This window comes from Manis javanica, chromosome 11 (genome assembly GCF_040802235.1).
Source record: "Manis javanica isolate MJ-LG chromosome 11, MJ_LKY, whole genome shotgun sequence".
Lineage (NCBI taxonomy): Eukaryota > Metazoa > Chordata > Mammalia > Pholidota > Manidae > Manis > Manis javanica.
Window position 1 is genome coordinate 73,081,687 of NC_133166.1, and position 13,722 is coordinate 73,095,408.

The window sequence follows — 13,722 nt, forward strand, 5'->3', positions numbered from 1 at the left end:
TTAAGTAAATGTAAATGAAAAGCACAATGAAATACCACTTCACTCCTTATGGGATGGCTAAAATAAAGAATATACACAACAACAAGTGTTAGCAAAGATGTGGAGAAATTGGAAGTCTCATACACAGTTGGTGGGAATGCAAAATAGTACAGCTGCTTTTGAACACTCAGGCAGTTCCTCAAAAGGTTAAACATAGTTACCATATAACCCAATAATTCCACTCCTAGGAGAAATGAAAACATGCACATGAATATTCGCAGAACTATTCATAACAGCCAAAAAGTGGAAACTTAAATGCCCATCAACTGGAAACAAATGTAATACATCCAATGGAATATTATCCATGAAAAGAAAGGAAATATTGATACATGCCACAACATGCATGAACCTTGAAATTATCCTAAATGAATGAAGACAATCATAAAAGGGCAGATATTGATCTCTTTTATATGATATGCTTGTCCAGAGGAGAGAGTTTCAGAGACAGAAAACAGACTGGTGGTTGTCTAGGGCTGGGACGGGAGAGAACAGGAGCGACTGCTCATGAGTACAGGGCTTCTCTTTGGGGTGATGAAAATATTCTAAAGTAGACTGTGGTGATGGCTGTTTAATCTACAGATACATTAAAAATATACTGAACAGTAACATATACTACCAGTACTCATATTTATATATAAACTCCTTGGATCGATGTTCAAGGTTCTCTGCAATCCATCCCCATCAACATTTCTAGCTTTGTCTGTTACTGCTCCCTCATCTCCATGATTTCAACCTAATCAGTCCTGATGTGCCTTGTGTCTGCTCCTCCTGACCTCTACCCCTCCCCTCATCCTTCACAGCCCATAGAAGTCTCTCCACTTCTTTGTCAAACATTATCCATCCTGTAAGGCTTGCTCAGACACCACCACCTGCGTGAAACTGTCCCAGGCCACAGTAAACCACCTCTCCTCCTCTCCTCCCAACTTTAGTATCCTCAGCACCCATCTGGTGCTGCCTTAACCCATCTCTTAAACTGTTATCCAATGTCTGCCTCTTTGTCTGTGGATGGGATCCATTTCATATATGTCTGTATCCTCAAAGGCATAACGCACAGATGTCTGAAAAGAAGAAATGACCCTCCTGTCACACAGAGGGTAAATTTGTGACCAGCAGTCAATCTGTCACTGCCATTATTAGGGCAATAAACACACATGACCTTTGCCTTTTTAATTAGAGGAAACAGACCCTATGGACCTTACTGCCCCCAAATAAAACTTCAGAGAGCCATCCACCACAGTCTGCCCTATGCACAAAGAAGCCACACCAAAGCCTGTCCCCCTTCTAGCACCTTTCCACCCCCAGGGGAGATGCCTCATGGTGTAGTCTGCAACATCATCATGATCCACAGCCTCAGAGGGTCCTGCTCTCCCCCCCCCGCCAAATCTGTGTTCGACTTAGTGGAGTCACAGGGCTCCTGAGCTCACCAGCAGTGTGGGCTTAAAGCTCACCAACAGTGTGAGGATCTGCATTGCCAGTACTGAGCTCAGGCTGGGGTGTTGGGTCTATAGGCGATCATAGGAGAGCAATAAGAAACTTAAGAGAAAAAAAAAATTCTACCACTCCAGACCTGCCCTCCGAAAAAGAGATACAGAGATTTAAAACCTTTCCCCTAGCTCAGGTTCTAGCTCATGACCTTTAAGATTATTTCCCCATCTCCACTTGCCCCTCAGCTCCCTGCTTATCCTTCACGTCCTCATGTGCTTTCTGGCCTCCTCTGCCCCTCCTTTATTCTTTTCTGTGTCCTTCTTATTCTAACTATGCTTTCTCTGATGCTTAAAAATCATCTAATGAATGATTTTATGAAAAAAAAACTAGATATAAATAAAACTCAAATAAAATCTAAGAATTTAGTGGAATAGAAATCCACTAACATAAAAATAATCCCAGGTTTGTCAACATTATTTCATAGTTCCATCCATAGAAAATATGAAGTGTAAACGGTCCAACCATAAAATTATATCCAATTAGTGCTTACAGTGAGCTATGTTTGAACAAATTTTATTAGGTCAAAATTTTGATGTTATCTAATCTGCAGGGGTTTTTTATTGAAGTATCATTGATATACAACTAATATTGGTCTCAAGTATACAACACAGTGGTTCCCCAGGTGCCCATATTATTAAAACCTCACCCCCTGTAGTGCAGTTACTACCTGCCAACATAGGAAGATGTTAGAGAATCACTGGTTGCATTTTCCATTATCTAAACTACAGGTTTTTAAAAAGAAATTTTCTCTGGAGCATTCCAAGTACACTTTACTTAAAAACTGCAGATACAAATAAAAGGACCTTATAGTCTTAAGCTTTTGATCATTCTTAAAGGAAAGATATTCAAGACAATAAAAAAAGTTCACAACTCTTTAAACATCACAACTAAACATTGTATATTTTTAGAATCTACACACTTAAATTTGTATTTTTACTACAAGACTGAGTCATGCAAATTGCTACTTGTTCAGTATACCAAAATGAACAAAAATTTATGCTGATTTAATGAAGCATTGTCACTTATTTTATAATCGGCACATATTTTACTGAAGAAGAGAAAGCTATTAAAATGTTTTAAGTATTTTTTCTTTTAACTTCCTTGACACAAGTCAGTAAACAAACTATACTCACCTATATATATTCCAAGTGGCAACAGGCAAGTTGAGAAGGAAGATGAACCAGTGCAATGAAATGAGCATCAACACAGTGACAATGGTATGGCCAATCAATTCTGGAATTATCCACTGCAAGAGAAGAACACTGTATTAAATTTCATTGCTGTATTCTTCCTGAATGTACATGTTACTTGACGCTAAATCAATGAATATACAGAAAACTTACAAGCTAGTGTTTCAAGATTATTTTTAGATTATGTCCCAGATTTGCATATTATCTTAACTTACCCCATGCAAGCACATCAGGGCACCGCTTAAAAGTAATGCACTTAAATTTCGATTATGTTTTACCCTGAGCAAAGGTTCATTTACTAAGCAAGTTTGAATGAAAAGCAGAATATTATATACTTTTTATTCCAATATCTGTGTTAAAGCCTCTTACTCTAATTTAGAATGATTTATATCCACATTCAGGCTGTCTTTCAAGTTAGAATATCAAGCTTAAACATTTTTCCAATGTGCAGAATCCTGAGGAAATCATTTCACAGTCACCATTTTAAAAAAAAAGGACTTCAACAGCTTACAGTAACAGCTCAAGGTTGAACAAATATGGTAATGAACCAAGACAGCAGAATCCCAGCCTACTGCCTATAGAGCACCCAGGGCAATATTCTTGTTCTCATGCATCTCAGCTATCATGGCAGCTCTAATTCATCAAGTCTTCCTCTCTTATTAGTAAGGGTTTTTCTTTCAATGGAAGTTAACAGTTAATATTCATGGAGCCAAAAACTGGCACTCACCACTTGCAGAAAATAGGAAAATAAAACTCAGAGAGGTTAAGCAATTTTCCTAAGATCACACTGGCAGAGCAACAATAGCCTAGACACACTGTCCCCAGGTCTGTTGCATTTAGATTTTAGGTACTTTTTTTTGTAAACAAAGAAGAGGGGATTTTCTAGGTCCTAAACCTAATTTGGAATCATCTGTAACTTTTTAATATGTAATATGCATTTTTTAAAAGTGTAACCAATTTAAAATAATGCTCACAAACAAGAGCTGCAAAGCCAAACAAACCTGTAGTGGAATGTATTATTTATTTATGCTCTATTATATTTATTAGCTGTGCAATTTAGGAAGAGTTACCTACCCTCTCTAAACCTACCCTCTCTAAACCACTATTCTCATCCATGAAATGGAGACAATAATACCCACACTTCATGAAGCTGTTGTAGAGAATTAGATGAAACTCATGCAAAGCAAGCCCTCCATAAACGGTAGATGGAGAGCTCTTCCTCACCCCACTCTCAGATCCACCCATACAGCAGTAGCCTTCAGACTCTGGATCTCTTGCTGTAGACTGCAATCATTTTATTTTACATAGATATAAACCTAAGACAAAGTTTTAGGAAGTGACACTCAACCTTATCAGGCTTGGTGTACTGACTTTCCACCAAGTTCTCTGTTTTCTTTCTCTTCCCTTACAAATGTGTTCTTCCTCTAACTTGTCAGAATACTAGCACTAGGCTTACACCTTAGCCAAGAGCTTGGAGGAGTCTTTTCTGGAGTAACTTAATGGCACAAAAGAAAACCCCAAAAAAACTGCCATTTCAGGTACCCCAACAAAAGTCCAATTACCCTCCACTCCCATATCAGTTACCCTCCACTGAAGTCTACCTGCCAGCTAGTCAACAGCCTGGACCACCAATGCACTTCCCATGAGTGTTTCAGTGCTTTATCCTAAGTATGACTAGCCTTGTATTGAAAATTGAGGACAGTCTCCAACATAAAAGAGGAAAAATGTGCAAGGAAGTTGGAGGAAACAGATATAAAGGAAGGAGGCAAAAGAAAACGTCAAGCCAACTATAATCAATATTCTCAGGGAGCTAAGGGAGTCACATGGGAACCAAGAGAACAAAAAGCTCTTAAAAATTAAAATTTTAACATAAATGACATATACTAGAAAATTCAGAAGATAAAATAGAAAGGCTTTAAAAGGCTTAAAACAAAAAGGCTAAAAAAAAAAAAACACCAAAGGAATAAAAATAAGAAAAAGAACTGACAGATCAATCCAGTAGATGAATTACCCAGTGAAAGAAAGTTTGTTGAAAAAGAAAAAAGGGGGAAGACATTATCAAAGACAGAACACTGTTCAGATTGAAGAAGCCTATCAGATGTCCAAAATAATGAATAAAACCCACAATGTTGCTCACGTAATTATAGATTAATGATACCAAAATAAAAAAAATTTTTTTAAAGAATGAATAAAAGGCCTAAATGAAGGTACACAGTGGTATACCACTATAAAGTTCCAAAACACCAAGGATAAGGGAAAGATTCTAAAACTTATGGAGAAGGCAAGATGGAAAAAAAAGAAGAGAGAAAGATCATAAAAAAGGATTAAAAATCAAAATGGCATCACTTCCCAACTTGAACAACACCAGAAGTGAGAAGACCACCAAGTAATGTCTTTAAGGCTCTTTAAGAAAAATCCTAGAATTCTATCTTAAAGAAACTGCTACTCAAGGGTGAGGATAAGACATCTTAAAACATGCCAGGCCCCAAAATTTAATTCCCATGCATCATATCTTGAATACTAAAACAAAATGAATTACTAAGCCGAGAGAGAAAGATAGGATTTCTGAGAATCAGGGGATCCAGACACAAGTCCTAGAATGAAAGCTGTGAAACAGGCCTGAAGCGCAACCAGGAAAAGTGCAGAAAAGGATGGAGGGCCTGAGGAGAAATGTCACCTGGAAAAACACTTGACTGATAGATCATGTTAACACGTTTGAACATGTAGAAAATAGTACTAAAGGGCTTTAAAGATGTATCTGAAAAGACTGAGTAACAGGTAAATAAAAAACTAAGGACATAAAGAAATGTAGCAATTATTAACCTGGGAAAAACAAGTATCCAGAAAAAAACAAAAGAAAAATATGATCACTGTCTCTATGAGGCTCATCAATAAAAAATATGCATACTATAAACAGTATATCACAATGATGTAAACACTAAATATCCATTTAAAACTCTCCATTCCCCCCAAAATAACAGAAAAATGGAGATGTTCAAGGAAGGGGTACCTAAGAACTACATCTATCATACTGCAATAACTAATATTTAAAACTGACAAATCAAGAAATGACAGTACAAGTGTATAAAAGAGAAATATAGATACAAATACCAGAAAAAAATCAACATGTCAAGTGTTGAGATCAGTTGCCCTTAAAAAGACAGATAGGATGTAAAGGGGTCAGTAAGGGACTGCTGTTTTTCACCGTCAGTTTTCACCTGACTTTAGTTGTGGGAAATTATCACTTCCACAATAACATTAAAAAAATGGCTTAACCTCAAACTGAAGGAGTAACTTTGTCAGTAGAAGAATGCAGATAATCGTTTCTTGGTATTTATTTATTTATTTATTTATTTATTTTTATTTTATTTTTTTTTTGAGAGGGCATCTCTCATATTTATTGATCAAATGGTTGTTAACAACAATAAAATTCTGTATAGGGGGGTCAATGCTCAATGTACAATCATTAATCCATCTCAAGCCTAATTCTCGTCAGTCTCCAATCTTCTGAAGCATAACAAACAAGTTCTTACATGGTGAACGAATTCTTACATAGTGAATAAATTCTTACATGGTGAACAGTACAAGGGCATTCATCACAGAAACTTTCGGTTTTGATCACGCATTATGACCTATAAACAATCAGGTCAAATATGAATATTCGTTTGATTTTTGTACTTGATTTATATGTTGATCCCACATTTCTCCCTTTATTATTATTATTATTATTTTTATTTTTAATAAAATGCTGAAGTGGTAGGTAGATGCAAGATAAAGGTAGAAAACATAGTTTAGTGCTGTAAGAGGCCAAATGTAGATGATCAGGTGTGTGCCTATGGACTAAGTATTAATCCAAGCTAGACAAGGGCAGCAAAACATCCACGGATGCAGAAGATTTCTCTCAAAACAGGGGGGGTGAGGTTCTGAGCCTCACCTCTGTTGATCCCCAATTTCTCACCTGATGGCCCCCCCTGCGACCGTGCCTGTCTTAGGTTGTTCCTCCCTTGAGGAATCTTACCCGTCTCTGGCTAACCAGTCATCTTCCGGGGCCATACAGGGAAATGTAAAGTTGGTAAGTGAGAGAGAAGCCATATTGTTTGCAAAGGTTAGCTTTTTACTTCTTTGCAGATTTATGCCCTGTGGCTTCTATGCCCAGCACTTGTCTCGAGGTATCTTTACCACCTGGAGGAATTATGACACTCGGTAAATTCGATATGAGGCACGAATTCTATTTAAAGGTTGTAATTAGGAAGGAAGAAGAAAAGCTATAGAGGTAGCATATGGAAGAAAACATGGGAGGATTGATTATTTCTTTGACATATCTTCTTGTAGAGTACCTTAAGCATGTATAGGTTTTAAACTACTAACTAACTTGCGCTTACATATTAACATAATAGGAATAGGGTGACATAAACAAAGCAAATCTATAATTACCGTCCATCTCCAGTGAAGCCAAGAAAACCATTTAGGCACCCTAGGCATTTGTGAAAATTTATCTATGATATGATGGATATTGTCCAACTGTACTTGAACAGTCTGAGAGAAATCAGACAAATTAAAGCAACCCATTTCTGGGATATGTTCACATCCCATATGTTCTTTTAACCGTAGATAGTCTATAGTCATAAGATTTTGGAGTGCTACAACTTGCATCCCTCCCAACTCCTGGTTGAGTTCCAACAGTACAGATCCGGTCAAATTCGTTGTCTCACTGTATGCACATGCCAGCCTAAACATCTCCCTCCTCATTCCAATGGTAAGTCCAGGAAATGGTGGGGTGGACACAGCCACAACCGCAGCATCGTCCGGATCCCTGTGGAGGCTTTTTGATGATCATCCCCCGGCACAAGTCCTCCAGAGAGTGCTGATGCCGGAAGCTCCTCCTCATATCGTATCTTAGTTCATTTTCTGGGTATCCAAGCTAGGCCTTGATCTTCTGCATAGAAACAAACAGACCCTTTGCCCACACTTTGACATGCCCTCTATACCACTGTGTAGAACTCATTGGAGGTCAGCACACAGGAACTGCTTTTTTTTTTTTTTAAGAGAAAGGAATATTATCAGAAAAGAGTACCTCCATAGCTGATCATCTGACACCCTTTAAGTGATCAACATTAAGGATTTTTAAAGCATGCGTTGATCTTTGATTTACCAATAGTTTTATCCTATCAAGGAGTAATCCCCCTTTTCTTTCTTTCTTTCTTTTTTTTTTTTAATCTTTAATCTACACTTACATGAAGAATACTGTTTACTATGCTCTCCCCTATATCAGGTCCCCCCTAAAAACCACATTACAGTTACTGTCCATCAGCTTAGCAAAATGTTGTAGAATCACTACTTGTCCTCTCTGTGTTGTACAGCCCACTCTCCCCTTTCTCCCTGCCCCCATGCATGCTAATCTTAATACCCCCCTTTTTTTTCCCCCCCATTATCCCTCCCTGCCAACCCATCCTCCCCAGTTCCTTTCCCTTTGGTACCTGTTAGTCCATTTTTGGGTTCTGTAATTCCACTGCTGTTTTGTTCCTTCAGTTTTTCCTTTGTTCTTATACTCCTCAGATGAGTGAAATCATTTGGTATTTCTCTTTCTCCGCTTGGCTTATTTCACTGAGCATAATACTCTCCAGCTCCATCCATGTTGCTGCAAATGGCTGGATTTTTCCACTTCTTATGGCTGAGTAGTATTCCATTGTGTATATGTACCACACCTTCTTTATCCATTCATCTACCGATGGACATTTAGGTTGCTTCCAATTCTTGGCTATTGTAAATAGTGCTGCGATAAACATAGGAGTGCATCTGTCTTTCTCAAACTTGATTGCTGCGTTCTTAGGGTAAATTCCTAGGAGTGGAATTCCTGGGTCAAATGGTAGGTCTGTTTTGAGCATTTTGATGAACCTCCAAACTGCTTTCCACAATGGTTGAACTAATTTACGTTCCCACCAGCAGTGTAGGAGGGTTCCCCTTTCTCCACAGCCTCGCCAACATTTGTTGTTGTTTGTCGTTTGGATGGCAGCTACCCTTACTGGTGTGAGGTGATACCTCATTGTAGTTTTAATTTGCATTTCTCTGATAATTAGCGATGTGGAGCATCTTTTCATGTGTCTGTTGGCCATCTGTATTTCTTTTTTAGAGAACTGTCTGTTCAGTTCCTCTGCCCATTTTTTAATTGGGTTATTTGTTTTTTGTTTGTTGAGGCGTGTGAGCTCTTTAAATATTCTGGACGTCAAGCCTTTATCGGATCTGTCATTTTCAAATATATTCTCCCATACTGTAGGGTTCCTTTTTGTTCTATTGATGGTGTCTTTCGCTGTACAGAAGCTTTTCAGCTTAATGTAGTCCCACTTGCTCATTTTTGCTGTTGTTTTCCTTGCCCGGGGAGATATGTTTAAGAAGAGGTCACTCATGTTTATGTCTAAGAGGTTTTTGCCTATGTTTTTTTCCAAGAGTTTAATGGTTTCATGACTTACATTCAGGTCTTTGATCCATTTTGAGTTTACCTTTGTATATGGGGTTAGACAATGGTCCAGTTTCATTCTCCTACATGTAGCTGTCCAGTTTTGCCAGCACCATCTGTTGAAGAGACTGTCATTTTGCCATTGTATGTCCATGGCTCCTTTATCAAATATTAATTGACCATATATGTTTGTGTTAATTTCTGGAGTCCCTAATCTGTTCCACTGGTCTGTGGCTGTTCTTGTGCCAGTACCAAATTGTCTTGATTATTGTGGCTTTGTAGTAGAGCTTGAAGTTGGGGAGTGAGATCCCCCCTACTTTATTCTTCTTTTTCAGGATTGCTTTGGCTATTCGGAGTCTTTCGTGTTTCCATATGAATTTTTGAATTATTTGTTCCAATTCATTGAAGAATGTTGCTGGCAATTTGAGAGGGATTGCATCAAATCTGTATATTGCTTTGGACAGGATGGCCATTTTGACGATATTAATTCTTCCTAGCCATGAGCATGGGATGAGTTTCCATTTATTAGTGTCCCCTTTAATTTCTCTTAAGAGTGACTTGTAGTTTTCAGAGTATAAGTCTTTCACTTCTTTGTTAGGTTTATTCCTAGGTATTTTATTCTTTTTGATGCAATGGTGAATGGAATTGTTTTCCTGATTTCTCTTTCTATTGGTTCATTGTTAGTGTATAGGAAAGCTACAGATTTCTGTGTGTTAATTTTGTATCCTGCATTTAGTTTTTTATTTTTATAAAAGAAAATACCACAAAGCACCCACCTAAAATACTGAGTAAGCAAGAAATATAAAAGAAATACAATGCATTTGAAGGGGGGAGGGAATATATGTATATATAACATCATTCTCTAAAGATGAAGAGGCCTGAAACTAGTATGTCAATTATATCTCAATGAAAAAATAAGGTTAAAAAAAAACTCTCAAAAGTACAGCAGATAAACACTATATCTTTTATTTAAATCTATCACTACATTAAACCGTGCTGTGTAAAATTCTAAATAAATAAAAAAATGAGAAGGCATATGTACTTCACTAGAAATTTTAACTTTCCAAGTGTAACTTTATTTCCCTCACAGGCCAGAGAAACATAAGGAGACTGAAGATATGAAAAGACACATATGGGAATCACTTTTTGGCCAAGCCAAGAGCACCTCTCACTACTGTAGTTTTATATGAACTTTACCGAGAAAGCTTTTTCTGTCTACATCTCATAAAATTACTCAGAACCAACAGGTTTTCCTGTATCTAGACAAGCTCTGCAATTCAAAATATTCTTGCCAATATAAAGTTCTGACTACATACTAAAGGTAAAATAGCATTAAAACACATCAACTAGTTCATTCCCTTTCTCATTAAGCCACAAAAGAAGGTCATCTTTCATTCAACAAAAGAAAGACTGAGCATACGATAAAAGAGCTATGAATATACAATGGAGAAATGACAGCCTCTTCAACAATTGGTATTGGCAAAACTGGACAGCTACATGTAAGAGAAAGAAACTGGATTATTGTCTAACTCCATACACAAAAGTAAACTCGAAAAGGATCAAAGACCTGAATGTAAGTCATGAAACCATAAAACTCTTAGAAGAAAACATAAGCAAAAATCTCTTAAATATAAACATGAGCAACTTTTTCCTGAACACATCTCCTCGGGCAAGGGAAACAAAAGCAAAAATGAACACATGGGACTACATCAAACTAAAAAGTTTCTGTACAGCAAAGGACACCATCAACAGAACAAAAAGGCATCCTACAGTATGGAAGAGTATATTTGTAAACGACATATCCGATAAGGGGTTAACATCCAAAATATATAAAGAACTACCAGATCTCAACACCCAAAAAGCAAATAACCTGATTAAAAAATGAGTGGAGGATATGAACAGGCACTTTTCCAAAGAAGAAATTCAGATGGCCAACAGGCACATGAAAAGATGCTTCACATTGCTAATCATCAGGGAAATGCAAATTAAAACCACAGTGAGACATCACCTCACACCAGTTAGGATGGCCAACATCCAAAAGACAAGGAACAACAAACGCTGGCAAGGATGCAGAGAAAGGGGAACCCTCCTACACTGTTGGTGGGAATGCAAATGAGTTCAACCATTGTGGAAAGCAATATGGAGTTCCTCAAAACACTAAAAATAGAAATACCATTTGACCCAGGAATTCCACTTCTAGGAATTTACCCAAAGAAAGCAAGATCTCAGTCAAATGCAAAAAGACATATGCACCCCTATGTTTACTGCAGCACTATTTACAACAGCCAAGAAATGGAAGCAACCTAAGTGTCCGTCAGTAGATGAATGGATAAAGAAGACGTGGTACATATACACAATGGAATACTATTCAGCCATAAGAAGAAAACAAATTGTACCATTTGCAACAACATGGATCAAGCTAGAGGGTTATCATGCTCAGTGAAATAAGGCAGGTGGAGAAAGACAAGTACCAAATGATTTCACTCATTTTTGGAGTAAAACAACAAAGCAAAACTGAAGAAACAAAACAACAGCGGACTCACAGACTCCAAGAAGGGACTAGCAAGTTACCAAAGGGGAGGAGTAGGGGAGGCTGAGTGAGGAGGGAGGGAGAAGGGGATTAAGGGAAATTATGACTAACACACATAATGTAGGGGAGTCACGGGGAAGGCAATATAGCACAGAGAAGACAAGTAGTGACTCTATAGCCTTTTACTATGCTGATGAACAGTGACTGCAATGGGGTGTGAGGGGGACTTAATATGGGTGAATGTAGTAACCACAATGTTGCTCATGTGCAACCTTCGTAAGACTGTGTATCAATGATACCTTAATAATAAAAAAAAGGACAGACTGACCTTTTTTTCTATGAGCAAGCAAGAGGGGTTGGGCACAGGAGACAAAACAATTACCCTCATAATGAACCTTTACCTAGTCTGAGTAATGATGCCCACTGTGGACAAAGGACCAAAGAAGAAGCAGAGTAAAGAAACAAAATGTCAAGTTAGGTTTTCTATTCTAGTTTTATGATCTAAAATATTCCAAAACACAGTATTCTATCAAAATTCTAATGAATAAGAGATAACATGAACTCTAAAATCAAATATACATATGTTCATAATAATCTCTAGCACAGAAAATGGATAAACTGCCTTCAATGCCAGAAAATGAGCAAAGAAATGTCTTACCTTGTTCAATTTCGAGCAACATGATCTAGCATTAATGTAATCACATTCTAAATCAGACAGTGTAATTATCTGATGATTGAGATAAGGAATTACTAGACTTCTTTTACAATAACTGAGTATTTGTTCTTGAGTTTTAAAAAGCAGTCCCAATTGCAAGGCAGAACTGCAGAATTAGATATGACTTGGAAAAAATTGAGTTACTTCCTTAAATATCATTCATTAGACAACTTGATTTTCTCATTTTTCTTCCTTCAACAAGTGATTTTCACAAAATAATCCTCTTATTATGCTCAATTCTAATGTGATCCATCCCTGAACACTCAATCTGGGTTCCTTCAATGGCAAACAATGGATACAGCAAACAGAAAATAAGACCTATAAGAACAGTTTGAGTTAAAACCTGAATTCCCAATAGCAAAAAAAAGTGTTTATTTATAATATATCCATAGGATGTCTTTGAAAATTAAGACATGAATAAAGAAAATAGAATACAGGAGTTTAAACACAGCATCATATGTAGTAATTATGTCTAGAAAGTTGAATTACAGATGGTGTAAGAATATAGTAATTTATCCTCCATTTGCCCCATGGTCCCAAGCACATAAACCGGTGAGAATTAACACCTGGGACTTGCCTGGGCTTACCCTGCCTTATCTCTAAACATCCCGACCCTCCCCCAAGGCAACAGGCCGAGCGGATCGCCACAATAAAGGCACCTCTCTCTCTCTCTGTCTGCCCTCTCTCTGTCTGTCTGTCGGCCTCCCTCTGTCTCTGTGTGTCTGTCTCGCTGCTCTCTGTCTCTGTCTCTCTGTCTCTCTCCCCCTGCTCTCCCCGCTCTCTCGCCCTCTCTCTCCCGCTGCTCTCTCTGCAGCTCCCTCTCTCTCTCCCCACCACCCACGTCTGGGGCAGCCACCCTCTCTTTCAGATAATAAAGTCTCTTGCGTGGGCCCGTGTCTCCTGAGTCATTCTGGGTAAGGAGGGTCGCGGCAAGATACCCTTTCAGATGGTTTGTTTTCCTAATACTTGTTTCTGTTTCCCAAAACTTTCCACAGAAAACTTTACTGGAATTAGGAAAAGAAAAAAATTTTAATACAAAATATAAACTCACAAATAAAGATATGAGAGACAGACATAGAAGGAAAAGTCCTCAAATGAATGACACAATGCCTGGGAATTTACGTTCTAGTCCTTCCAGCACCCTCCCCAAAAAGAAATTAAAAAGAACGGCAAAATGTTGAAAATCACTGAAGGTGAGTGAGTAGAAACATGGGGCTCTTTATACTACTCTCAAATTTTTATTCTTGAAACTGTCCGTAAAGTAAAAAGAAATGTTCTCAACCACGTTTCAAACATTTCCACATGGATA

General features: G+C 37.8%; 1 protein-coding gene across 7 annotated transcripts in view; it reads right to left on the reverse strand.

The window, feature by feature from the left end:
• Nucleotides 1-13,722, reverse strand: part of CNIH4 (cornichon family member 4) — a 30,681-nt gene that overhangs the window by 14,725 nt on the left and 2,234 nt on the right. For 4 of the 7 annotated variants that reach the window (XM_073216667.1, XM_017671727.3, XM_017671728.3 and 1 more), the window contains exon 2: nucleotides 2,658-2,770. In XM_073216667.1, coding sequence (XP_073072768.1) covers nucleotides 2,658-2,770 — 113 coding nt within the window. Of the gene's footprint in view, nucleotides 1-2,657; nucleotides 2,771-8,191; nucleotides 8,346-12,356; nucleotides 12,426-13,722 lie in introns of those variants that run through there. The other 3 variants (XM_017671726.2, XM_037003037.1, XM_037003036.2) reach the window with 2 other exon arrangements.